General features: G+C 45.0%; 1 protein-coding gene across 2 annotated transcripts; it reads right to left on the minus strand.

Moving 5' to 3' along the window:
• Nucleotides 1–907: 907 nt before the first annotated feature.
• Nucleotides 908–27,782, minus strand: LOC137416555 (uncharacterized). Of its 2 annotated transcripts, none has more exons than XM_068102191.2 (5): nucleotides 27,037–27,782; nucleotides 8,037–8,132; nucleotides 6,046–6,151; nucleotides 4,853–4,947; nucleotides 908–4,166 (listed from the first exon to the last, which is right to left on the minus strand). In XM_068102191.2, exons 1-4 carry the CDS (start codon nucleotides 27,611–27,613, stop codon nucleotides 4,890–4,892), a joined length of 837 nt encoding a protein of 278 aa, XP_067958292.1. In that variant the 5' UTR covers nucleotides 27,614–27,782; the 3' UTR covers nucleotides 908–4,166; nucleotides 4,853–4,889. The 2 variants fall into 2 exon arrangements, with proteins under 2 accessions (XP_067958292.1, XP_067958293.1); XM_068102192.2 differs by having other exon boundaries at nucleotides 4,029–4,166; nucleotides 27,118–27,750.
• Nucleotides 27,783–27,994: the final 212 nt, after the last annotated feature.

The raw sequence follows: 27,994 nt of genomic DNA on the forward strand, positions 1-27,994 counted from the left end.
TATGCCTCTGCATAGTCCCACAACGGGTAGATGCCACCACTCTGCATATGTATGGGTAGAAGATCACGTTTGTGAAGTTTCCTGTTGATCGGATAAGGTTCGTTTTTCTATCCAAGAGGGCTGCCAAACTACATGTCCTATGACCATCATTTTCAAACCATATGCAACAGTGCTGTTAGATAATATTTGTGAAATTTCGCATCGATAGGGTGAGCGGTTTCAGAGATATAATTATTTAATATTTTCCTTCAATCCAATATGGCTGCCAAATCATGTGACCTATGATGTCATAAATTTAATATTTCAATACAAATGGGTCATAGATCATGTGCGTGCAATTTCAGATTTTTAGCATAAGGAATTCGATTGAAACATTTTTTGGCTGGTATACCACTTCACCTATGATGTCGTCATTATCATGCTTTTGTTCCCCATTGGGAGTACTTAACAATGTGCCAAGTTTCAAATTTTTCCATTCAGCGGTTTCTGAGAAATAAAATTTTAATTATTTGCTTTTAATTCAAGATGGCTGCCATACCATGTGACCTATGACGTCACAATTATCACAAACATTCTGCATGGGTGTCACTCCTACCCTGAAAGTTTCGTCTCAATCAGATATATGGTTGCTGACAAAAACGAGGTTTCGCCCGTACGGACGGACGGACAACCCGAAAAGATAATGCCTCCGGCGACTTTGTCGGTGGAGGCATAAAAATTAATTTAATTTCTACCCCCAACTTCCCCGCTCCGCCAATCCATGCATTCCGTGCCGTTTACATGCTGGGGTGCACCTGCTCTGCTTGGTGTGCCCTTTCCATGAATCTTGCACACTTTTTACCAAAAAACTTTAAACCAATTTTCAGTTGCAAGTTTTAAAAAACAAAATGAAATGCAAAAACCTAGCAACTTTTTCAATCTTTTAATTAAAAAATAATGTGCTGTTTCTATTTTAAGCAGCATATTCTTTGTTTTCACTTGCCATTTATATCAGTCACATTGTATACAGTAAACCCATTCACAATGTACACGTTTAAGTTGTTTTCCACTTCAAAATATGTACTTAGACACGAGATGAGACAGCAGCGTGGAAAGTGGAAGACATCTTTCACCTGACTTGAGAAACATGAATTACAAACAAAAGGCAACATCGTTTCAGGTTAAAGCAAAGCCGTCGTTTTAACCTGGTTAAAGTAAAACCCTCAGCTTCTTGGTCCTGCGAATAACGCACAAATCCATCTCACGGACAAGCAGAACATCAACACGCGCAATAATCTCTATCTTGTTAAGTAATCGAAAGCATAAACGTAGCACAGGTATGTAGGTTCATAGACAGTGGACTCTCGTTAAGACAACTCGGCTTAACAAATGGGCTTAAGAACCACTAAGTGAAATTTTATGAGGATAATACTAAAGGAAGAAGACTTCTCTTTTCCGAATCCAAGCTTCTTTCATACTGTCTCCGCACCCAATGAGGTTATCCCCTCCAAGATCATGACCTATATCGGTTCACCTTTAGTCTGAACGCACAGCAACTTCACTTCAGTAGATATAGGAGTTCCATTCCAAGGAACTTTCTCACAGGAGGAGACCATTAGGCCCATCAAAGCCTGCACTGATATTGCCAACTTATGGTTGTTTGTCCATGCTCTGTCCTTTTCAAATGCTGAAGGTCAAGCATGGAAGCAGCACGATCATTTTAGAGTCTTTGGTATGACTCGGCCAGGGTGGCCAGGGAACCACCGACCTCTCAGACTCTGATCGGACACTCCATTACACCACCGGGTCTGGTCTAAGCGTATCCCAACGAAACAAGTATTTGCTCATCTTTGCTCTGAACATGCGATGTGTACAGTACATCTTGACATCGGCACTCGTTTCAAGTGCATGATTGACGTTTCAAAAAATGAGGTAGAAAGACGAGTATTTTTAAGATATCGGTCGTATGCACCGCTGACGCTTGGGAGAAGAAGTGGCAAATCTATGGAGCACGGAACAGTCCAGGAAAGCGTGATGCTTCACAACGTGGTACATTCCTTCTTCACGGCGAATAGAAGAACGTTTTACCTGGTCTTATTCTGCAGGACGTATAATAGCTGCAAATATCTATCGGTGGTGGATGCTTCTTCTTCCGGTCAAAATACAGTCCTTCCATGGCTGTTCAAGCCGTAAACAGTTTGTCAACTTTCCGCATGAGCATCAACAGTACGGTCGTTTGTCTTCGATCGGCCAAGACCAGGCTCATGATCATCCAATTTAAAGTAAAATACTTCAATAAAAAAGATGAGGTGAACAAAGTATAGTGGGTGTATGTTCTTGTCCTCCATGCACCACGCCTTTAGTAGATGTAAAAGTTCCTCCATGAGCGTTAAGAGAATTAACTTTGTCTTTTTTTAAATTAATAGCGCGCAATATCAGTTCAGTTGCTTTTAAAACAGTTAAGTATTCTTGAAGACAAATAGTCCACAGAATAAATGATTTCATCTTAACGAGAGTCTACTGTCGCTCCAGTGTGCGCACAGTTTCAGGCACCATCTATACCCACTTCCTGTCAAAATCTACCCACTTCCTGTCAATCTACCCACTTCCTGTCAAAATCTACCCACTTCCTGTCAAAATCTACCCACTTCCTGTCAAAATCTACCCACTTCCTGTCACAATCTACCCACTTCCTGTCAAAATCTACCCACTTCCTGTCAATCTACCCACTTCCTGTAAAAAAATCTACCCACTTCCTGTCACAATCTACCCACTTCCTGTCAAAATCTACCCACTTCCTGTCAACAATTTGTGGTTTCACCAAACAATCAATGCAAGCACTCACTCACCAATGATATCAACCGAACACAAGTAAAATACGGTGGCAAGGCCCGTGTGTTTGTCGAACAACATCGCTACGTTTCGATTAACTCGAGATTCAATTTATTTTTGTCTTCAGTTACGTCCTTCCTTCACGTCTTAGTCCTCGGACGAAGTTCCTTCGTGTCCACCCATTGGACAAAATTATACGTGATCATCGCTCTTGCTTGATAATAGAAGGCCTCGCAGCAGCGAATGCTGAGAAGGGACCTATCGTCAAGCACGCAATGCAAAATCTACGCTTAAGTTCTTCAAATACTTGTTTTTCTTCACATTGTCAATGTCCACACGAATCGATTCTCAATTACTAGTTTAAAAAAAAGAAAGAAGTGCCGACCACATTTAATCACAAGCCGTTTGACCGTAGCTCGCGTCACGAACTATAAGCTACACTTCTGGAACGTCTGTAGAAAAGGCCACGTACTGGCTATACATGGATGTCAAGAAAACCACCGGATGCAAAAGTCAAAAAACCCCTCACTCCTATAAACGAAGTGCAAATAACAATTAATATGGTCACGTGAAAAGTATTTAAACAACTCGTGTCCAATGAGCAGTGAACTCCAGGCGGGTCTGAATGCACGTCTTGGTTACGACTCTCGACTGCCTAGGAATGATGAAGCATTTCCACGACGCTTCAAGAGCCATGACTTCATCTTATCGATTTACACAGTCTATCCTCTATATCGGCATTTAGTGTGGGAGTTCGATGCTACGTCAATCCCTGGCTCGCTGCAGGACTGACTTCCTGTCCGCCCCGTGAAGCGTAGCCCAGGTGGTGTGAATATACATACTTTATACCGGAATCGTCTGCAACAAAATGCCATTTCTACGCAGCACCTGCTGGTACAAACAATGTCTCAGTAAGCACTGTATGGCAAAGCACATTGCTCGGATTGGTTTCAAACAACAACGAAAGAGATGCCAGAGGTTAACAGGCAATTGAAGCCGTAAAGCAGTGTTCCCACATAGGCCCCGACAGTTTTCACATCCCTCCATCTTTCCTCAAAACATTTCCGATATTAATCAATTGTGGACGTTAATGTCTTCTGTGCACGGCATCAACTATATGTGCTAGTTATGTGCTCAGTGGAGTTAATGTTCGCGGCACAAAGGTTGTCCTCAATGTTGGCATTCCCCGTGAATATGTGTCTGTCCCCCGTGAATATGTGCTCATCGTCGTCTAGGTTCATACACAGTCTTTGGCGCCCTCGGAAACTCGTGGCCTTGTCACCTGGGATCAATCGGAAGTCATTGAGGTACATCCCATTGTAGAGTCGATTGTTTTCTCCTTTGCGTATTGACTACTATGAAAAACAGAAAAAGGGAATGGTACAATTAGGGTTATTGGCTCAAATCATTCGATTGAGTTTGGTTGCTTCGCAATGGCCAATCACCTTTTATGTAATAATTGCGGATGTTAATGAAAAGATTGCAGATGCATTATGAGAGGAGCAAGGATATTTGGGAGACGAGGCAAAACACAACACGGTATATGGGGTTTGAACATGAGGTCACATGACCTTGAGGCAAGTTCAAAAGAGAATACCAGACAACCTCTACATCCCAAACCCAAAGCCTGGTGTTAGCTTAGCGGTTAGGGTGCCGGCTTGGGATCCTGGGTTCGAATCCCAGTCTATCGCTGAATTAACGCCATGGGGGTTGACTCAGCCTGTCATCCTTCCGAGGTCGGCAAATTGAGTACCAGTTTAGTGGTAATTTCCTATGTGGCATAAGAGGGACTAACAGGGTTTGTGGCAGGAAGGGCATCCGGCCATAAAACATTGCTTCAAAAAGGGGACCACGGTGCCGAAAAGGCCAACCCCTGCCCTGCGGGGAAAAATGGCCTCTAAAGGTGGTTCTCTACATCCCAAACCCAGCCCAAGTACTGTGAACTTCTTTGACAAACTCCAGGGCTTTATAAACCGAGTTAGTGTGACATTATCTCGAGTTCCAAAAATAACAGGCACTCCCTCATCCATCCCTAACTCACATTCATTTTTCTTGGCCCACAATTCCCTCCCAGTTGCTTAATCAGCTGGGTGTTCTGGACATGATCGATTGATCTCAAACCAAGAGTCGATGCATCTGCAAAAGAGGAATGCATCATGTGCAACAGACATGCATTACATCATACAACATTTATTCTGTCACCACCCAATGTCTGATAACTAATACTAATACCTCTGACACAAGCAGCAATTCCAGACCCCAGTGCACCTCGTTTTAGACATATCAATGCAGCAGGAACTCACGAGGAATGTTAATGCCAATTAAAAGCCATAGATAAGCACACACGACCATCGTCGCATATCTAACTAGATGCTATTCATAGAATACTTACCCTGCGCAGTCAACTTGTTGAGAGCCAACTCTCGTTTTTGAACCTTGTTTTTATTAAAATCCAATATGGCTGCCAGACCACGTGAGCGATGACATCATAAATTTATATTCTCTAATATAATTGCTGCGTAGATCACGCTCAATAAATTTCAAACTGATCAAACTAAGCGTTGTCCCTGTCGAATTATGACATCATAATTATGGCACCAATGACGTCATCGTTAACATATCTTATTCCCCAAGGGGAGTACTTGACAATGAGCCATGTTTCAATTTTTTCCATAGAGTGGTTTAGGAGATATAAAGGTGCAACTTATTTCGATTTTTTCCAAGATGGCGACTGTACCACATGACCTTTGACGTTATAATTATCATTTAAAATTTATACAGGAGCCGCACATATTCTGAAAATTTTGTGTCCATCGGACTAACAGTTGCAGAGGAATTTTTGTTTTATTCATACTGATCAGATCAAGCATTGTACTTGTCGAATTATGAGGTCATAATTAAGGCACCGATGACATCATCATCAACATATCTTATTCCCCATGGTGAGTACTTGACAATGAGCCATGTTTCAATTTTTTTCCATTGAGCGGTTTGGGAGATATAGAGGTGTAACGTTTTTCCAAGATGGCGTCCGTACCACGTGACCTATGACGTCATAATTATGAATTAAAAAATTCTACAGGCGGAGGCGTTTCTATGGTAAACTTTCGTGTCAATCGGACCAACGGTTGCCGAGAAAATGAATTTTTAAAATACAGACACGTACGGCACACGGCACGCAACTGAATGCTTAACCCCGATTTTCGCTTCGCGAGCGCAGGGTAACAACTGCACCTCTTGTGGTAAACGCAGAGGCAGGGCAGACGAGCGATGGCTTCCCCCTGCTTGAGCTCCTCGAGGCATATGGAGCACTCACCACTGTCTTTCCTGAGCACGTCATCTGCAAGAACAACTCGGTGTTAGATACTTAGACAAAAAAAAAAAGATCAGCCTTGAAAACGACCAGAAAACACCACCTTGCTGTTTGCCTTCTGCTCATAAACAAGCAGGCCCAACTTGCTCATCTCTGGCAGTTAATCACTACGTTGAGAATGTGTGCGGCTAAAGTAAATCCTGAACGCGAACACAAAGCAGGTAAAGTATGGTTTTTGAGTCACCAGGTAATGTCTGTTGGAGAATCTATAATCAAATGGATCCCTCTTGATATTGCACGAGTAAAATAGCCCTAATTTAAACCAATTTCCTCCGTTGAGCAATATGCTTTGGCACCATGATTTTGGGAAACACAATCTCCTGCTTTATCTGAAAACAAGCCAATTAACCTTTCGGCAATGCATACCCGAACCTGTAACAATCTGTCATCCTATTTTCATTCATAGAGAACAAGGTACATGGGAAAACGTTTTTTAAAAAAAGACGAACCTATCATCAGTCAGGGTGAGGCATCAATTTGTGTGCTGTCCCTCGGATCGATGTTAAATGGGCGTCCCATCTGCCGGAATTAGTTGGTGGATGTTAAAGATACCACGGTGTCTTTCACAAAGAGTATGCGGGTTATCGCCGGCACCGTGGTCAAATTCCAAGTTCCTGCGAAGTTCGGCGCCGGCTCGTGTCGATTTGTGTCGGACAAGTGGAACAATGGGTGGAATAGACAAAAAGAGAGGATGAATGCCAGAAACATCAGCTTTGCCTTATGTCCCATGGTGGTTACCATACCTCGATCAACATCATGGTGATTTCATCCTCTTGATATTGCACGAGCTCCTCACCACATACAAGGCTTTCATCCGCAGCTCAATGGAATACTGCTCTCCCCTCTGGGCTGGTGCTCCTGCCTCACACCTAGCTCGTCTTCACGCTGTTGAAACCAAAGCGTTCAGAATCATTGGAATCTCCCGCGATGAAGATCCGAGGGCCTTTCACTTACTCACCGCAGGCAGGTTGGTGGTCTTTCCGTCTTCTACCGACTCCTCTCCGGCCTTGCCCCCCCCCCCCCCCCCCAGCTCTCTCTGGGCTCTGTCCCCCAAATATTCCTACAGGTCGCACAAGATCTGCCTGCAACCCTCTTATGGTTAAACTGCCCAAATCAAGACTCTGCTCACCTTCACTCCTTCATTCCTCTTTTCTCCCACCTCTGGAACAAACTCCCTCACTCTCTTCAATCCCACTCCACCCTCCAGGTCTTTAAAACGGCTGTTCACCACCATCTCTTATCTTCCCCTATCCAAAACCTTGATCCTTTCTACCCCCGCTAATTTCACCCCAAAACCACTTTTTTGAAATACCAACTTCTTAACCTGGAAGTCCTTGGTGTCCTTGTGTTTATACTTCTCCCACCCCACCCCCCCCCCCCCGCCCTTCCCACGCCGCCTCCCCCCAAGCCCTCTCCCTCCCACACATTCCCGAAGTCCCTGCTCTCAAATGTTGTGTTTATGTGCTTCCCCTTCTCTCCCCATCTTGTCTACCGCTCCCCTTTTTATAGACTTTGTTTGTTTGTCTGTTTGATTTGTTTGTCTGTTTGATTTGTTTGTGTGATAAATGTTAGCTCTTTCAGGAGCCTCGATTCTGTATACAAAAAAATATTTAAAATCCTATGTACAAGGGCGTGTTGAAAAGTAATCACTAGATATTGCATGTGTTTCCTCCTGTTTCCCCTTGGCTCCACTTTACGTTTGTAGATCCCTTGCACTCCATTGTCGTGTTCCTCCAAGAACCTGATTAAATATAAAAACACCCTTCCCCAACTCCGTTTGTATGCATGTAATATATGGATGTCCCCAAAGCTTTATGATTGTTATTGCCACGAACTGTAATGAGTTGCTTACCATTGTAGGTTATCCTGGGTTTGGAAAGACACATGGCAATATGAGTTTCCATGTCATCGGCAGTAAATGGTTTGGAGCATATGGGGCATTTGAAGCCTGCGGAGTAGAGACAGGGAGGATATTTCCAGAGAAGCATAGCAGAATTCCGATTAGTCATTACCATAAAATGGGGTGAATGGGGACAGCAAGGTGAATAGGGACACAAACTGAAAAAAAGTTCGGAAACTTTTTTCGCTGAAAATTGATAACCATACTGATTTGTTGATATTTGGGTTGAAAGTTTTCTCTTGTTTTTTTAAAAAGCAACTTATAGTCCCTATTAACCCCATATATGGGTTAAATAGGAATAAATCGGATTTTTATGGCTGTCCCTATTTACCCCGTTTTACGGGTGAATAGGGACAGTCACTAATACAAAAAAATAATAATCAAGAAATAGGGACAGTTTGGAGAAACTTTTTATCCCATATTTTTTTCATTGGCACCGTGGTTTATATTATGGGTGCATGTTATGTGCATCCATCTGAGCTATCAATTTAGCAATAAGTTGGAAACTCAGGATTGTTTCTTGATTATTATTTTTTGTATTAGTGACTGTCCCTATTCACCCGTAAAACGGGGAGGTGAATCATGACTTGCTCGAACATAAATTCAACTATTCTAAAAATTTGAAAAAAATAATCAAATAAAACAGCTTAATTCATTAACTCCCAAGGTATATTAGGAAAATTAAATAGCACAAATAGACCATTACACATTACGCCTCGCATCGATTTCCCATCAATATTGCTTGTTTAGTCATCCATAAAGACTTTTCTACTACTGCGTGGGTCTACTCCCAAGGGTACAATTTACACACGCATGATGTATTAACCTGCAAAGAAAAATATGTACTGTACTGCTTTTTCATGCCCGAATAACAGTGGGGTTTTACTGTTAAAGGCTCCAGTCACAGGCTGTACCATTTGCAGAGGCCAGTCCTTAAATTAATCAAAAGAAAAATAGAGAAGTGAAAAGAAGGAGAAATAATGTAAGAGTTTTTGAGGAACTGGAAAACCTTCCATTTTAAAAGTGGCCACATATAACTATAAGGAAAGACATGAGAAGGTAAAGAATTCCAGAGCTTAGCGGTGAAGGGAAATAAGCAAACATCACAACGGCCCACCCTTGAGTGGCCAATGGCCGCCCAATAATCATGTGACGTAGTGGCTTCCCGAGTATTTTGTGGTCCAGTTAATGGCGGAGGTGTATAAGCAGCAAGTTCTCGTGAGCGGAAAACGTTTTTGAGTGTCATCACTCCTATGCATGCCTGGTATTGGCTTAACAGTGAAGGTTGCTGTCTTGAGATATTAGAGTCCTGAGTTTGAGCCCCTGTCATGCCGTTGCATTAACACCCTGTGGGTTGACTGTCATCCTAACAAGGTCGGCAAAATGGGTACCAGCTGACTGGTAATTGAAAACATAGCATCAGCAGCACAGCCGCGCCCCCATAAAATGATGCAGCAAAGCAACCATAGACTGAATACGAACCACCACCACTCTTACTCATGCTTCCTGTATATGACGAGAGCACTCTTACAGGAATATTATGCAAAACATCCTGTAGTACATTCCACAGTTTTGTAAGGTTAGTTGGGTTCCTCTTGTTCTTCTCTATGTCCAGGTAATGCATATGGCCTCGATGGGACTCATGTTCTGACTCTGGGGTGCTCAGAGTCCGAACTCTCAGTTCTACCACTTGGAGCACACCAGCTGTAACCTTGTTTCCCAAATACTGTTTTAGGAAATAGAAAGAGTTTTTTGGATCATTATCTTGTTGGAAAATGAATCCTCTTCCGATTAAACGATTTCAACTCGGAACTGCCGGGTGCTGCAGTATCTGCTTGTACTTCTCTTTTGTTAGCGTCCCTTGGATTTTAACTGATTTTCTGAGATACCAAATGCTGATATACATCCCCAGACAGTCACAGAGCCGCCCCATTGTTTAACAGTGGACTGCAGACATTGCGCATCGTAACGTTCTCCAGGTCTTGGACGTACAAATTGGTGTCTCTCAGATCCAAAAAGTTAAAACTTTGATTCATCAGACCAGAGTAGCCGATTCCATTGTTAATTTGCCCAATCTTGATGTGGACTTGCAAATTTCAGTCTTTGCACCTTATTCTGTGGTCTCTGGGGTGGTTTCTTTTCTGCGACTCTGTCGTGGTGACCTGCTGCAATCAGCCTTTTGAGCGCAGTGCTAGATGTGGCAGGTTCAGGCCTGCTCACATTTAATTTGACAGCTGCTAACTTTATTTTATTTTATTATGCAAGCTGTGAAACATCCAAGTGCTTGTCTTGCCTTGGGGAGGTTCTTTTGGATCTTCCTGGTCTTTTCTCGTCATGTGGCATTGCAAAGTGTACTTCACACCATTGTTGGATATCTTCAGCTTTTCTATTTTCTTCATAGTTTGCCCTTCAGACACTGTTCTGTTGAAAGTTGCTTCCTTGGCTCCATTCTGAACCCACTCATACACTTTCAAATGAGATAACAAGCTGATAACAACTAATTTCACATATTCACTAATTTGCAACTTTTATTGTGATTTCTTGCAATTCACATTAATGTGACTGGTGTTGATTACTTCAATAATTTATCATTATTTACGGTACAAAAATCCACAACTGTTTCCTGCATATTTTCTGCATGGAAGGTGGATATTACTAGCATATGATAATATAATATGTATCTCTAAAATAATAAAAGACAATGTGTGCCCGTTAGTCAGTCAGTGTGTCTCTTCCATAACTCCAAAGCCATGAAACCTTGCGGCCCCAAACTTTGTACGCATACTCAAGGAACTCCAACGGAGTGCATGAATGAAATCTGGGTGTTTGGGTGTGTTCAAACACCCTTTTTGAAGATCATTCAGGGGGTGCTCATCAAAAAAAAAAAACTAGGCAATCAGATTGCAGACCCTCGCCAGGACGTGTTTTCAGTGTTTTTTTTCAGGCTTTTGTGTTAAAACAAATATGGCGGCCGACCCAAGTGACCGATGATGTCATCATGTTTTTTTCTCCATCAATTTATCCCTACATGATGCTCAATAAATTTCATCTTGATCGGATAAAGTTTTGTACTTGTCGAATTATGACGTCATAATGGAGGCACCTATGACATAATCATTAACACATGTTATTCCAGATGGAGAGTTCTTTACAATGAGCCACGTCTCAATTTTTCTATGCAGTGCTTTCGGAGATATAGAGGTGCAAAGGTTTTCGTTTTTTCCAAGATGGCGCCCATACCACGTGACATATGACACCATAATTATCATTAAAAAATTATACAGGTGGAGATGCACCTATGGTGAAAATTTCCAGTCAATCCGACCAACGGTTGCAGAGAAAATCACATTTATTCTGTGCAGACAAACAAACAAACAAACAGAGACAAACAGATATCCTCTCCTCTGGCGCAATACCCTCTTCTCTGGCGAGGGTAATAAGCCTTACCAAAATGGCGGTATAGAGATTCTTGATTTTGGCAGTTTCACCTTGAGGGTTGCTGGCAGATCTTGTGCGACATGTAGGAATATTTGGGGGACAGAGCACAGACAGAGTTGGGGGAGCTAGGCCGGAGAGGAGTCGGTAGAAGACAGAAAGACCGCCAACCTGCCTGCAGTGAATGAGTGAAAGGCCCTCAGAGTTAGCTTCATCGTGAGAGATTCCAATGATTCTGAAAGCTTTGGTTTCAACAGCGTGAAGCCGAGCTAGGTGTGAGGCAGGAGCACCAGCCCAGAGGGGAGAACAGTATTCAATTGAGCTGCGGATGAAAGCCTTGTATGTGGTGAGGAGCTCAGGTGTGCCAAGGAAGGACTTCGCATGACAGAGGATGCCCAGTTGGCAACTGGCTTTGGAGGCCAGCTTGGAAATGTGGTTTTCCCAGGAAAGATCATGGCAGATAGTGAGACCCAAAAGCTTAAGTGACAGAACTTCTTGGAAAGGATTGTTGAGAAAGTAGATGGGAGGGTTTGTCCAGTCAGTCTTTTCGGAGAGACAGTGAGAGTGTGGGATTTGTCAGGATTGAAAGACATGTTCCACTTCTTTGACCAGTCTGTCATTTTGTCCAGGTCTGCAGAGATTGAAGAGGCTGCAGACTGCCGACCTGAGGGATGAGGAATGGAGCGGCAGAGAGTGGAGTCATCAGCAAAGAGATAGAGAGGATTTTCCAGAGTCGGAGAGATCATTGATGAAGACCAGAAAAAGCACAGGGCCCAGAACACTGCCTTGAGGAACTCCAGCCTGAACCGGAAGGGAAGATGAGAGAAATAATAATAATAATAATAATTCATTTATTTTGTATAGCGCTTTTCAAGAAGCCCAAAGGCGCTTTGACAGAGTGGAAAACATAATGCATAACAATACATGAAAACAACAATTGCAAAAAGACAAGAATCAATAGGGAAATATTTAAAGCAAAAGGAGGGAGAAGGAGAAGAGATAGTCAGGGGTTAAATGCTGTGGGTTGAATGTTGAATGCAGTGTTGAACAGGTAGGTCTTTGGTGATGTTTTGAATGTGGTGAGTGAGGAGGAGTCTCTGATGGTGGGAGCAGCGATGGAGAAGGCCCTGTCCCCCCAGGATCTGAATTTGGTCCGGATGGAGGGGGTCAGGAGGTTGGTACCAGCAGAGCGGAGGTTGCGGGTGGGAGTGTGTCTGGAGAGGAGGTCAGCCAGGTAGGATGGGGGCCAGGTTATGGAGGGCTTTGTATGTCAAGAGGAGGATTTTGTACTGGATTCTCTGGGTGGAGAGCCAGTGAAGCTTGTAAAGGACGGGGGTGATGTGGTCACGGGTCCGGGAATGGGTGAGTAGACGGGCAGCGGAGTTCTGAATGTATTGGAGTTTATTGGTGATTTTTGAGAGTGAACCATAGAGGAGGCTATTGCAGTAGTCCAGACGGGAGGTGATGAAGGCGTGGATGAGGGTTTCTGCAGCCGTGGAGGAGAGGGATGAGCGGAGACGGGCAATGTTTTTCAGGTGAAAGAAGGCTGACTTTGTGATCTGTTTAGTGTATTTGTCGAAGGAGAGGGTTTGGTCAAAGATGACGCCAAGATTCCGGATGTGAGGGGAGGTGGATACTGGGATACCGTCGATGTTGAGGGCAAAGTTATGGGTGGATTTTGTGAGCGTTTTTGGGCCAATGATGATTATTTCAGATTTATCACAGTTAAGCTTGAGGAAGTTGATTTGAAGCCAGGATTTTATTTCAGTGATGCAGTTTGTCAGGATAGAGTGGGTGTCGGTGGAGACGGACTTGGTGGAGATGAAAAGCTGGATGTCATCGGCGAAGCAGTGGAATTGGAGACCATGACGGCGGATTAAGTGACCGAGGGGGGACAGGTAAAGGATGAAGAGGAGGGGGCCAAGAACTGAACCTTGGGGGACACCTTGGGGGAGGGGAGCAGTGGGGGATTTGCAGTTATTGATGGAGAAGAAATGGCGTCTGTCAGAGAGGTATGATTTAATCCAAGAGAGGGCAGTGCCGGTAACATTAAAGGTGGATTCAAGTCGGGTGAGGAGGATGGTGTGATCGATGGTGTCAAAGGCAGCGCTGAGGTCGAGGAGGACGAGAATGTTGAGGTTGCCAGCGTCAGAGGAGAGGAGAAGGTCGTTGGTGATTTTGAGGAGAGCAGTTTCAGTACTGTGGTTGGAGCGGAATCCGGATTGGAATGTTTCATACAGGTTATTGGCAGAGAGGTGATGTTTGAGTTGAGTGGCTACAGCACGTTCCAAAACTTTTGACAGAAAGGGTAGGTTGGAGATGGGTCTGAAGTTGTTTAGGGTGTCAGGGTTTAGACCAGGTTTTTTTAGAATGGGGGTAACAGCAGCAATTTTGAGGGAAGGTGGGACGATGCCTGTAGACAGGGAGGAGTTTATTGTTGCAATGATAAGTGGAGAGAGAGCAGGGAGGGAGGCCTTGACAAAGCTGGAGGGGATGGGGTCAAGAGTGCAGGTGGCAGTTTTCATTCCTATGAGGAGTTCAGAGAGGTCAGTAGGGGAGATTGGGGAGAACCAAGACAGGGGATGGCAGGACAAGGGGGGGCAGGTGGTTGGAGGGGGAGCGGGTGCGGCGGTGGTCAAGCTGTTGTAGATGTTGTCAATTTTGCGTTGGAAGAAAGAGAGGAAGGAGATGCAGTTGTCTACTGTGAATGACTGGGTGGTGGTGTTCAGGGGGCGGAGGAGTTTGTTTATTGTCGAGAAGAGTGCTTTTGGGTTTCCGGAGCCAGAGTGGATAATTTGAGAGTAGTAGGCGGAGCGGGCGCGGGAGAGGGCATCTTTGTCGTGTTGTCGGTGGTCCTTGTAGGCTTGGGAGTGAACTGTGAGACCCGTTTTATTGCGGAGTCTTTCAAGTTGGCGAGCACGAGTTTTCATCAGGCGGAGTTCAGGGGTAAACCAGGGAGCAGAATGGGTGAAAGAAACTGTTTTGGTTTTTACAGGCGCAAGCTGGTCAAGGCAGGAGGAGAGAGTGTGGTTGTAGTAGTCAGTGAGGTCGGAAGGGGTGTGGAGGTCAACGAAGGGAGAAGTGGACATTTTTTCAGAGAGGGTGGATGAGAATGAGGTAGGTGAAAGAGCGTTTAGCTTTTGGAAGGTGATAGTGCGATAATGTCTTGGTGTTGGGGTGGGGATGTTGATGGTCATAGTGATAGCTAAGTGGTCAGAGAGGGTGAGGTCGGAGCCAGAGAGATGGTGCAAATTTAATCCAGTGGAGCAGACAAGGTCCAAAATGTGACCACGGATATGGGTAGGAAAGTCGACATGTTGAGTGAGGTTAAAGCAGGTGAGTAAATCAGTGAAGTCAGTGGTTATTGTGGAGTCCATGTAGATATTGAAATCACCAAGGAGGAGGATTGAGGGGGAGAGGGAACATAGCTGGGTCAGAAAGTAGGAGAAGTCAGACAGGAATGATGGGTGTGGCTTGGGAGGGCGGTAGACGACAGCCATGACTGACTGCGTGCGACCAGAGAGTTTAAAAGCCAGGTGTTCAAATGATGAGGATGAGGCGATGGGGATGAGGCTGGTCCTGATGTCTTGACGGTGGATAACGGCAATTCCACCACCTCGGCCCCCCGAGCGTGGTTTATTGACATAGGAATATCCATTGGGTGTGGTGAGGTTGAGTGTGTAGTAGTCCAGAGGTTGTTGCCAGGTTTCGGTGAGACAGAGAAAGTCCAGTTTGTTGTCCAGGATGTATTCGTTCAGGATGAGGCATTTGTTGTTGAGGGACCGGGTGTTGAACAGGGTGAGCTTGATGTTGTTTTGAACAGCAGGGATGAATTCAGGTGATTTAGCCAGGGTTCGTAGGCAGGAGGTGCGATCGTGTGCGTTGCTGTGACCAGGTACGCTGGGACGAAGAGTGAGAGTGCGCTGAGCCGAACAGAGGACGGGGATGGAGTGACCTGATTGCAAATATACAAACTTACGACCGGAGCCACGGTGAATGTACCTGGGTCGTCGGAGGAGTCCATTTGATTTGATGGCAGAAATGCATGATGGGGTGGAGCGGGTATTGAGCAGAAGGAGCCTTGCGGCGGAGTACCGCAGAGCCATGCCAGGCAGGAGCGGAGAGACGAGGCCAAGGTTGAGGAGGTGAAACAATGGTCCCAACCCATGGGAGCGGGCCCGAGGAAACGAAGGAGCCAGGTAGGTGAAGCCAGGAGCAGAGCCGGGACCAAGCAGAGGGCAGGCAGGAGCAAAGAGACGATCACGAGGCCAAGGTTGATCACGGCAAAGCGGCAAATGCAGCGGCAATCGACCGCCGCCGCTACAAATCTAGATCACGGCGGGAAACCGCCACCAAACCGCTGCGATGGTCACAACCCACGAGAGAGCGCCCGAGGAAACAGCGAGCAGGCGAAGGAGCCGGGCAGGCGAAGCAGGGAGCAGAGCCGGGGCTATGCAGAGGGCAGACTCAATGGCCAAAAAATCCGCACGACCACCAAAAAAGCAAGCAACTGACAGTGGCCCGGTCGAAGAAGCGGCGAGCATGTGACGCCTGCGTCTTCTTCATACCGGACCGGAAGCGGAACGATGACTACGAACGATGACTACAACTACGAAATCCATTCAAAGCCACACGCTGACTACGACCAGAGAGGAAGTCCGCAAGCCATGCGTGGAGATTTCCATGGATACCATAGGAGGAGAGTTTGGTGAGCAGAGCGGGGTGCCAGACTGTATCGAAGGCACGTGATATGTGCTTGTTTTGGCAGAGGCATTTTTGGGGGGGGTTGTCCGTTGGTCTTTCTGTGATAAGTTTTCGTTACCGCATTAACTTAAGAATGGCTGAAGTGATCCAAGTCAAACTTTGTACAGGTATGTATAATAATGTAATGATGAACTGATTCGATTTGGGGGGAGAGGGAGTGGCACGAGATCAAAGGTAATGTTAGGTGAAAATCCTGTAACTGCGATAACTGGTGAACCAGTGATGGCATTTTGACCAATGTTGGTAAAAGTATGTATTGTGATGCAAAAAAGAATTGGTTGGATTTTGAGGTCAAGAGGTCAAAGGTCAGAGTCTGCAATAGGTTTTCATTACCACAATAACTTAAGAATGGCTGAAGGAACTAAATCAAATTTGGTACAAGTATGTATGATGACGCAAACATAAACTGATTAAATTATGGGGTCAAGAGGTCAAAGTGTGTAAGGTAAAAATTCTGTTTCGACACTAACTTGTGAACCAGTGATGGGATTTTGACCAAACTTGGTACAATAATATATTATGATGCAAAGATGAACTGTTGAGATTATGGGGTCAAGAGGTCAAAGATCAGAGGTCATGTTAAGTAAAAAGTCTGTTACTGCGCTAACTTGTGAACCAGTGATGGGATTTTGACCAAACTTGGTACAAGAATATATTATGATGAAAAGATGAACTGATTAGATTTCAGTACCAAAGGTAAGAGAGGTAATGTCAGGTAAAAAAATGTCATACTTGAAAACAGCTGAAGGGATTTAAAACAAACTTGGTACAAGTATGTATAATGATGTAATAATGTGGGCGACGTCGAAGACTGCTGTTGTAGTTATCTCAAAGCACGACATGAGTAATTAATATGCTCTGCCATCGAAGGTGGATAGAGCGTATGTTTTCACCCCTGTTTGTCTATTTGTCTGTCTGTGAACAGGATACCTGAAAGAGTTGTGGACGTATTGGGACTAAATTTAGTGGACAGTTTGGGTGAGTGACAAGGACGAATCAATTCTATTTTGGTGAATATCCTAATCAGGATACGAGAATTTAAAAGAGAATTTAACTGATTCTTCACCATTGAGAGATGGGGCCAAAACGATACATAGCACAATATTTCAAAAACTAGTGCATGGATAAAAACAAAACTAGATGGATGAGTTGGTTACATGTCAATAACAAGCCGAGTAGATTTTGGTTCAGGCCCAGACACAGATCCGGCCTATTAGTGGGATACAAAACGTAAACTGTTCAGCCTGGCGGAGGTATGCTGTTCAGCCTCTTCCAAGTGTAGTTCTGGTTTACAATGTTTTTATTAAAATCTAATTTCCTTCTGGATTCAAAGAAGAAGCCTCTTCCAACTGTTCGTATCTGGCATGCCGATCGAGCAATCAGCGCTGCTCCGTGAGGCACAGAGTTTTACTGGGTTGTTGTGCTCCGAGTGTTCCTAGCAACAGTTTAATCAACTTCCAAACGAGCATGCATGTATCACCTATGAACATTTGCATGTACATCTTCTCAATAAATCTTTCCAGCCACAATCTTGCACAATCCCGTTTTAGAGGAACGGTCTGCAGAATGAGCCAATTCAATTAAAGCAATCTAACACGCACACGTTTAACACCTGCAGAAATGCTCATTTATACAGTCACGTGAAAAAGTAAGTACAACCCATGTAAAGTTTTGACTTTTTCAACATATTTCAACATACAGCTATTTGATCTTCATTTCAACAATATTGATAGATAAAGGTGATATAACATAACAAATATCATGAAACATTTACATTTTGTAGTCCCTTGTATAATTTAAATAAACATAAATGCAAATTTCGCATGTGGAAAAAGTAAGTACACCCTTGGCTCTAATAGGTGGTATTGCCGCCTTTGGCAGAAACAACCTCAAGTAAACATTTCTTATAACTGTCTATCAGTCCCTGGTGTTGGGCTAGCGGCTAGGGTGCCGGCTTTGGATCCAAGGATCCTGGGTTCGAATCCCGGTCGATCGCTGAATTAACGCCAGGGGGGTTGACTCAGCCTGTCATCCTTCCGAGGTCGGCTAATTGAGTACCAGTTCACTGGTAATTCCCTGTTTGTCGTTAAAGGCGGCAAAAATGGTTGGCGGCAAAAAGGGTTGGCATCCGGCCATAAAACATTGCTTCAAATAGGGGACCGAAAAACAACAACAACCACGGTTCCCGAAAAAGGCCAACCCCCGCTTTGCGGGGAAAAATGGCCTCTAAAGGTGGTTATTTTTTTTTATATAGTCTCTGGCATCGACTGGGAGAAATTTTTGCCCACTCCTCCATGCAGAATTCTTTCAGCTGTGCGATGTTTGAGGGGTTTCTTGCATGCACAGCTCGTTTGAAATCCCCCCACAACATCTCGATCGGATTTAGATCCGGGCTTTGACTTGGCCATTCCAGAACCCTCCATTTCTTTCTTTTCAGCCATTCCTTGGTGGATTTACTGGTATGTTTAGGGTCATTGTCATGTTGCAAGGTCCACCTTCGGTTGAGCTTCAACTTTCTGACAGATGGCCTCACATTAACCTCAAGCACCCTCTGGTACAATGAAGAATTCATAGTGGATTCTATGATGGTGAGCTGCCCAGGCCCTGATGCAGCAAAGCTGCCCCAAACCATAATAGTTCCACCACCATGCTTTACAGTTGGTATCAGGTTCTTGTGGTCAAATGCTGTCTTTGGTTTTCGCCAAAAATGTCTTCTGGTACTGTGGCCAAGTAGCTCTACCTTTGACTCATCTGTCCAGAGCACATTGCTCCAGAAGTGCTGGTCTTTGCCTCTGTGTTCATTGGCAAACTTTAGTCTTGCCCTGATGTTCTTTCTGGACAGCAAAGGTTTCCTCCTGGCACACCTCCCATGTAGATCAAATTTGTGCAGCCTCTTTCTAATGGTAGACTCATGCACTTTGACATCAACAATGGCAAGGGCTACCTGTAGGTCCCGTGATGACATTCTGGGGTTCTTAGAGACTTCTTTCAGCATCTTGCGGTCTGCTCTCGGGCTGAACTTGCTGGGGCGGCCTGGCCTGAACAAGTTGGCAGTTGTTTGGAATCTTCTCCACTTGTAGATGATCTTCCGGAGAGTCGAATGATTGATTTCAAATTGTTTGGAGATCTTTTTAAATCCCTTCCCAGACTCGTAGGCATCTATAACCTTCTTTCTGAAGGCCTCATAGAGCTGTTTTGATCTAGGCATGGTGACGCCACACACTTCAACAACAAAGAGCAAACCAAACTAAATGTCTGAGGTTTAAATAAGTCAGGTTCCTCCAAAATCCTCTCTAACGATGTTCTAATCATTTGCACCTGAGCTGGTGCACCTGATTCTAATTTTAGGTATTTGAAGTAGTGATAAATGTAGGGGTGTACCTACTTTTTCCACATGCGAAATTTGCATTGATGTTTATTTAAATTATACAATGGACTACAAAATGTAAATGTTTCATGATATTTGTTATATTACATCACCTTTATCTATCAATATTGTTGAAATGAAGATCAAATAGCTGTATGTTGAAATATGTTGAAAAAGTCAAAACTTTCCATGGGGTGTACTTACTTTTTCACGTGACTGTATATTATTTTTCCAATTTGGTTGTGAAGACAGCACGTGTTTTATTCCGATGCTGAAGCGAGCGCATATACCTTCACAGGCACCAAAAGCAATTTGCACTAACACGGTAAGGTGCAAACGTTAAGATATCTCTACCCAACATGGAGGGCTATAAAATCTATCCTTGGTGATGCCTGTGTGCGTCATTGGCACACCTAGCAATGTGTGTGCCAATGATGTGTCATTGGCACACACATTGCTTGATCAAATATCCCAAATCGTACGAGAGACATTCCAGCCTGGTGTTGGCTTAGCGGTTAGGGTGCCGGCTTGGGATCCTAGGATCCTGGGTTCGAATCCTGGTCGATCGCTGAATTAACGCCAGGGGGGTTGATTCAGCCTGTCATCCTTCCGAGGTCGGCAAATTGAGTACCAGTTCACTGGTAATTCCCTGTGTGTCGCAAGAGGCGACTAACAGGGTTGGCGGCAGGAAGGGCATCCAGCCATAAAACATTGCTTCAAAAAAGGGACAATGGTGCCCGAAAAAGGCCAACCCCTGCTCTGCGGGGAAAAATGGCCTCTAACGGTGGTTCATTTCGTTGTACGAGAGACATTCCACAAGAACTCCGTGCATGCTGAAGTGAACCTTGGGTAATACGAGCTCACAATTACCTCGAACTGCGACAACCTTTTACCAGAAGGTCCAGGGAAGCAGCGAATTGATGTAATTTGAATTGTCAAGCAATAGAATGGGAGAATCCTCAAAGGAAGGGGCAGTGCCACAACGAGCACCGGCTGGATTTGTCCTCGTGTACAAAACGAGCAAATATTTAAGCAAACGGGACACCACGAACACCTGAATTGTAGCTGCAATTAACAGTGCAAACCAAGCGCGTTTGATAACCACCTGCCGTGCCTGTCTAGACGAAGGTAAAAAAATAAGCAGCGCAGGCGTGAACACAATTACTCTGTAGGGTTGTTAATTAACACCGAAAACTGATAATCGCTCACTCTTTTTCAAAGAGCAAGTAAGCTCATTATGGTGGTATCTGCTGTTAGCAGGTGAGATTGCAACGCCACACCAAGATCCGCTCAATTGATAAACAATTGCTAAACTTCTTAAAGGACTCAAACCTAATCAGCCGTGGAAAATGTATCTCCAATATCCTTACTATAATTCAGCGACTGGTGTATGTGTGTGTGTGTGTGTGTGTGTGTGTGTGTGTGTGTGTGTGTGTGTGTGTGTGTGTGTGTGTGTGTGTGTGTGTGTGTGTGTGTGTGTGTGTCACACTACTCCTGCAGTGCTGGGGCTATTACATCCAGACATGCTACATAGCATCAGCATGCCCCCCAATTAGTGTATAGGGGTGTTTTATCTCTTTTTTTTTGTGTATACCAAGTCGAGCCAAGCCTGGTGTTGGCTGAGCGGTTAGGGTGCTGGCTTGGGATCCGAGGATCCTGGGTTCGAATCCCGGTCGATCGCTGACCCTAACGCCAGGGGGGTTGACTCAGCCTGTCATCCTTCCGAGGTCGGCAAATTGAGGACCAGTTCACTGGTAATTCCCTGTGTCGCAAGAGGCGAGAACAGGGTTGGCGGCAGGAAGGGCATCCGGCCATAAAACATTGCTTCAAAAAGGGGACCATGGTGCCCGAAAAAGGCCAACCCCTGCTCTGCGGGGAAAAATGGCCTCGAAAGGTGGTGGGTGGTTCTATACTAAGTCGAGCCTCGTGTAAGAGATAACACATAGAACATGTAATAAAGGGAGCGGGAGACAAGAGGGGGATCCAGACGGAAGCACAACAACAGTAGAGACACAGGGATGTCGGGAGATCTGTGGAAAGGAGAGGGCTGGGGCGGGGTACATGGGATAAACACGATGGACACTACAAGGGGATTTCAGGAAAGAAAACAGGGTATTTGAAGGAGGTAGATTTGGAGTGGATTAACGGGGGTAGAAAAGATCATGGATTTGGATGGGGGAAGAAGAGATGGTGGTGAACAGCTGTTTTAAATACCTGGAGGGAGGAGTGGGATTGAAGAGAGTGAGGGAGTTCGTTCCAAAGGCGGGAGAAAGGAGGAATGAAAGAGTGAAGGTGAGCAGAGTCTTGATTTTGGCAGTTTCACCAGAAGAGGTTTGCTGGCAGATCTTGTGAGTCCTGCCGGAATATTTTGCGGACAGAGCACAGACAGAGCCGGGGGAGCAAGGCTGGAGAGGAGTCGGTAGATGATAGACACCGATCTGCCTGCGGTGAGAGAGTGAAAGGCCCTCAGAATCGGCTTCATCACGGGAGATACCAATGATCCTGAAAGCTTTGGTTTCTACAGCATGAAGCCGAGCTAGGTGTGAGGCAGGAGCACCAGCCCAGAGGGGAGAGCAGTACTCCATCAAGCTGCGGATGAAAGCTTTGTATGCGGTGTTACGGATCCATCACTTCCGCCTTTGTTGTTATTATATACTTGTAGGATTTTTAGTTTCAGGTTGTTAAGATTTTTGTGTGAAAGGGAGATGATTTTAGTGAAAGGTAAAAATAAATGTTTGTGAAGGAAAAAGGAAAACGTGGCAAAGAGACCGGAAGAAGGGAGATAGAGATGGGCGGAGAGAGGAAGAGAGAGAGACAGCTGTGAGTCACGTCGAGGATGCGAGCGGATTTTCTTGATATTGGTCGCGAATGAGTTGAGGCTTCCCGGGAAAGGGATTGTCCGTGACATCGCCATATATTGCGAGTGCAATTAAACCTTCGTCTCAGGTTTTATCACCAAGTGTGAGTCATTGATGGAGGGAGCCAGCGCCTCCATTACAGGCCGATACGCCATTTTGTCCTCGAAGAGGCTGTCAGCTTGGTACATCTTGTTTTGTCATTGGGATTCCCATATCGACCTCACCGCATGGATTGTCGTTGGTTTCCATATCGGCTCAATTCCCATATCGACCTCTGACCTCGTAACTCTTCATCCACAGCCGTGCCAATACCTGCCTGTTGTTTTGCTGTTCTGCTCGATTTCGACATTCACCGAGTTGGGATTTGTGCACGGACTTTGGGGAATGTTACATTCCACTCAGGTTTGACATATCGTGAGTTCATTGCTTTGAGAGCATTGGGGAATGATGGTACCATCCTATGTATTGTTCATTTGATGCAAGTGATATTTTCATTGTACTGTACTTTCTTTAAGAGTGTTATTATTGTGTATGTGAAAGTTCTTAATACAATCACTTGTTTTGTTCTCCAATTGCATTGGTGTGGTTTTACCATGGTTTATTAGAACACGCAAAATAAATCTTTTTGCCGTGTTCCCGTTCCAGGCTCTGAGGTGCACCGTAACCGGGGTTTCGGGAGGTAACACGTAACAGCGGTGAGAAGCTCAGAAGTGCCAAGAATGGACTTCGCAAGACGGAAGATGCCCAGTCGGCGACTGACTTTGCGCCCAGCCACTTTGCGCCCAGTCCACACGTGTCTGGTGTGGACAGCTGACGAGTGTCGGTGATGGGCAAGTGTTGGTGATGGGCATCTTGATGGGCTAGTGAGTATTCTTGGTGATGAGTGTGTGCAGACAAGAGTTCCTGGTGATGGGTGAGTGCAGACCAGGGTCCTTGGTGATGGGTGGATGCTGACGAATGTCCTTGGTGATGGGCGTGTGCTGAAGCGTGTGTTGATGGGCATTTTGGTGATGGGCACATGTTGACAGGCGTTCTTGGTGATAAGCACATGTGCTCAGCGTTCTTGGTGATGTGGGCGTGCTCAGTGTTCTTGGTGATGTGGGTGTGCTCAGCCTTCTTGATGTGTGCGTGCTCATAGTACTTGGTGATAGGCGCATGCTAAAGAGGATTCCTGGTGATGGGTGCTTGCTGGAGATTGTCTTTGGTGATGGGAGAATGAAAACATGTGTTCTTGGTGATGGGTGCATGCTAAAGCATGATGGGTGTTCTTGGTGATGGACGTGGTTCGATTGGTGGCAATGGGCGGGCGTTGACGGGTGCTCTTGGTGATGGGTGCGTGTTGATGGGTGGTCTTGGTGATGGGCCCATGTTGAGGGACGGTCTTGGTGATGGGTGTGCATTGACTGCCATTCTTGGTGATGGGCGCGCTTTGACAGGACTTTGTGATGGGTACGTTGACAAGTGTTGGTGATGAGCACGTGTTGACATGTGTTGGTGATGGGCACGTGTTTATGGGTGTTGGTGATGGGTGTGTTGAGAAGTGTTGGTGATGGGAATGTTGGTGGGCACGTGTTTATGAGTGTTGGTGATGGGCCCGTGTTGATGGGCATGTGCTGACGAGTGTTTTTGGTGATTGGCACGTATTGCAGAGTGGCGGTTATGGACATGTGTTAATGAGTTTTGGTGATGGGCACGTGTTGCGTGTTTTTGGTCATGGGCATGCATTGAGTGCTTTTGGTGATGGGCATGTGTTGAGTTTTTGGTGATGGACATGTCTTGAGTGTTTTTGATGATGGGCATGTTGATGGGTGTTTTTGGTGATTGGCATGTTTTGATGGGTGTTTTGGTGATGGGCATGTGTTGAGTTTTTGGTGATGGACATGTCTTGAGTGTTTTTGGTGATGGGCATGTTGATGGGTGTTTTTGGTGATTGGCATGTTTTGATGGGTGTTTTGGTGATGGACATGTGTTGATTGTTTTTGGTGACAGACATGTGTTGAGTGATTTTGGTGATGGGCATGTGTTGATGAGTGTTTTTGGTGATGGACATGTGTTGATGAGTGTTTTTGGCGATGGACATGTGTTGATTGTTTTTGGTGATGGACATGTGTTGATGAGTGTTTTTGGTGATGGACATGTGTTGATGAGTGTTTTTGGTGATGGACATGTGTTGATGAGTGTTTTGGTGATGGACATGTGTTGTTGAGTGTTGTTGGTGATGGCTGATGGGCATGTTTTGATGAGTGTTTTTAGTGATGGCTGATGAGCATGTTTTGATGAGTGTTTTTAGTGATGGCTGATGGGCATGTTTTGATGAGTGTTTTTGGTGATGGACATGTGTTGATGAGTGTTTGTGTTGGGTGTTTTTGGTGATGGGCATGTGTTGATAAGAGTTTTTGGTGATGGCTGATGGGCATGTTTTGATGAGTGTTTTTAGTGATGGCTGATGGGCATGTTTTACAACAACAACAACATGCATTTTAAGGCCATTTTCCCTGCTAGAGCGGGGGTTAGCCTTGCGGTCCCCATGACAATCTTCTCCATTTTGCCCTATTTTCTGCATCTCCCCTCGTTAACCCCCTTGCCCCTATTTCTTCTTCCACCATCTTTAGCCAAGTCTTTCTCGGTCTTCCCCATCCTCTACTTCCTTCTACATTCATTTCCATCACTCTTCTCAACCTGTCACTTTCATCCTTCCTCAACACATGACCAAACCATCTCAACCTGTGCCTCTTCACAGCATCAATCACAGGCTCTATTCCCATCATCTTTCGCAATTCATCATTTGTCTTCCTCTCTCTCAACGATACTCCGATACTGATGGCCATGTTTTGATGAGTGTTTTTGGTGATGGACATGTGTTGATGAGTGTTTTTGTTGATGGGTGTTTTTGGTGATGGGAATGTTTTGATGGGTGTTTTTGGTGATGGACATGTGTTGAGGAATGTTTTTTGTGATGGACATGTGTTGAGGAACGTTTTTGGTGATGGACATGTGTTGAGGAATGTTTTTGGTGATGGACATGTGTTATGAGTATTTTTGGTGATGGACATGTGTTGATGAGTGTTTTGGTGATGGACATGTGTTGATTGTTTTTGGTGATGGACATGTGTTGATGAGTATTTTTGGTGATGGACATGTGTTGATGAGTGTTTTTGGTGATGGACATTTGTTGATGAGTGTTTTTGGTGATGGACATGTGTTGATGAGTGTTTTTGGTGATGGACATGTGTTGATTGTTTTTGGTGATGGACATGTGTTGATGAGTGTTTTTGGTGATGGACATGTGTTGATGAGTATTTTTGGTGATGGACATGTGTTGAATTGTTTTGGTGATGGACATGTGTTGAATTATTTTGGTGATGGACATGTGTTGATGAGTATTTTTGGTGATGGACATGTGTTGATGAGTATTTTTGGTGATGGACATGTGTTGATGAGTGTTTTTGGTGATGGACATGTGTTGATGAGTATTTTTGGTGATGGACATGTGTTGATTGTTTTTGGTGATGGACATGTGTTGATGAGTGTTTTTGGTGATGGACATGTGTTGAGGAATGTTTTTGTGATGGACATGTGTTGAGGAATGTTTTTGTGATGGACATGTGTTGAGGAATGTTTTTGGTGATGGACATGTGTTGAGGAATGTTTTTGGTGATGGACATGTGTTGAGGAATGTTTTTGGTGATGGACATGTATTACGAGTATTTTTGGTGATGGACATGTGTTGATGAGTGTTTTTGGTGATTGGCATGTGTTGATGAGTGTTTTTCGTGATGGACATGTGTTTATGAGTGTTTTGGTGATGGACATGTGTTGATTGTTTTTGTTGATGGACATGTGTTGATGAGTATTTTTGGTGATGGACATGTGTTGATTGTTTTTGGTGATGGACATGTGTTGATGAGTATTTTTGGTGATAGACATGTGTTGAATTGTTTTGGTGATGGACATGTGTTGATGAGTATTTTTGGTGATGGACATGTGTTTATGAGTGTTTTTGGTGCTGGACATGTGTTGATGAGTGTTTTTGGTGATGGACATGTGTTGATGAGTGTTTTTGGTGATGGACATGTGTTGATGAGTGTTTTTGGTGATGGACATGTATTGATGAGTGTTTTTGGTGATGGACATGTGTTGATTGTTTTTGGTGATGGACTTGTGTTGATGAGTATTTTTGGTGATGGACTTGTGTTGATGAGTGTTTTTGGTGATGGACTTGTGTTGATGAGTGTTTTTGGTGATGGACATGTGTTGATGAGTGTTTTTGGTGCTGGACATGTGTCGAGTGTTTTTGGTGCTGGGGCGTTTGGACAAGTGTTGCATGTTCCTTGTGACGGCGCTGCCCCGAACGAACAAAACGAAGAACAAAGAGACACTGGTGGGACAAAGAACTGACGATGGGCGGGTTGCTTACTCTCAGATCTCGAATACAACAAGCAAATACCACAACTAAAGTGCCAATAGAATGGTGACAAACAGCAAACGACATGATACGTGTGAAAGCAGTACAAGACCTCGGACCCACCGCCAGTGAGTCTGGGGCTCAGGTGAGCAGGTAATGACTGAGAGAGGCCGGTGTACACTCGCGATACGCGGCCTTGCAAACCTCGTCGCCCTCTGCCAGCGGCGTCATCCTCGCCACGAGGTCCGGGTCCAGCGAGGCGACCGAGGCGACCTGGGATAGCCAAAGGAGCCGCGAGGAGCGGACGCAGAGCGGTCCCCGCTCCGGCCACCATGTCCGGCTCGCTCCCACTTCCCAGCGTCGCCGCCCGCAGATGCCCAGGCTCCCAGATCCTCACACCTCCGGAGGCATGAGGTACGAGCATTCTGATTCGCGAACTTCCCTGCTGTTGCTGCTCACGGTCATGATGGTGAAAGTGGTGATGCTGTGGATGAGGTTGGCTTGACGACGCCGCCGAGCCGTCAGAGCCGACCGTCGATGTCAACGCATCGTCCGAGTTGGGAGTGAGGGTGATCGGCGATAGACCGGGAATTCCCAGAGATGAGCGGGGTGGTGCCTCAGAAGGCTCGGCTGTCCCGGCTCCTTGTTCTCCCGTTCCTGCCAGACGAGCACGACCCTCGGCGGTTAGCCGGGCACCCATGACCCATGACAACTTAGCGTAGCAGCAGTCGGTGCAGGGGGGCTCGCAGGCCGGGAGACCGGACAGCTAACCCGTTGTTTGCCATCACAAGCTACACCATAGACATGGTCAGCAAGCTTAGAGTGTGATTAAATATATCAGCTGATGGCTCAACGTCGTAAGCGCAAGCATTCTCTTTTTCATTTATAAACCGCATTTTCACTTCTGATTACCAAAATATTTCATTTATACACTTTTATTTTGGAGATTAAGTGAGTTTATTTGTTCTATTCAGCTTAATATTCCAAACAGCTACAAAAATCAATAGGAAAGGGACACAAGTGTCCACCGAGCTGATTTTGTTTTATATACACCTTAAGCATTACTGTGGCTAAAAACTCA

Source organism: Myxine glutinosa, chromosome 9 (genome assembly GCF_964187855.1).
Source record: "Myxine glutinosa chromosome 9, kmMyxGlut1.1, whole genome shotgun sequence".
Taxonomy (NCBI): domain Eukaryota; kingdom Metazoa; phylum Chordata; class Myxini; order Myxiniformes; family Myxinidae; genus Myxine; species Myxine glutinosa.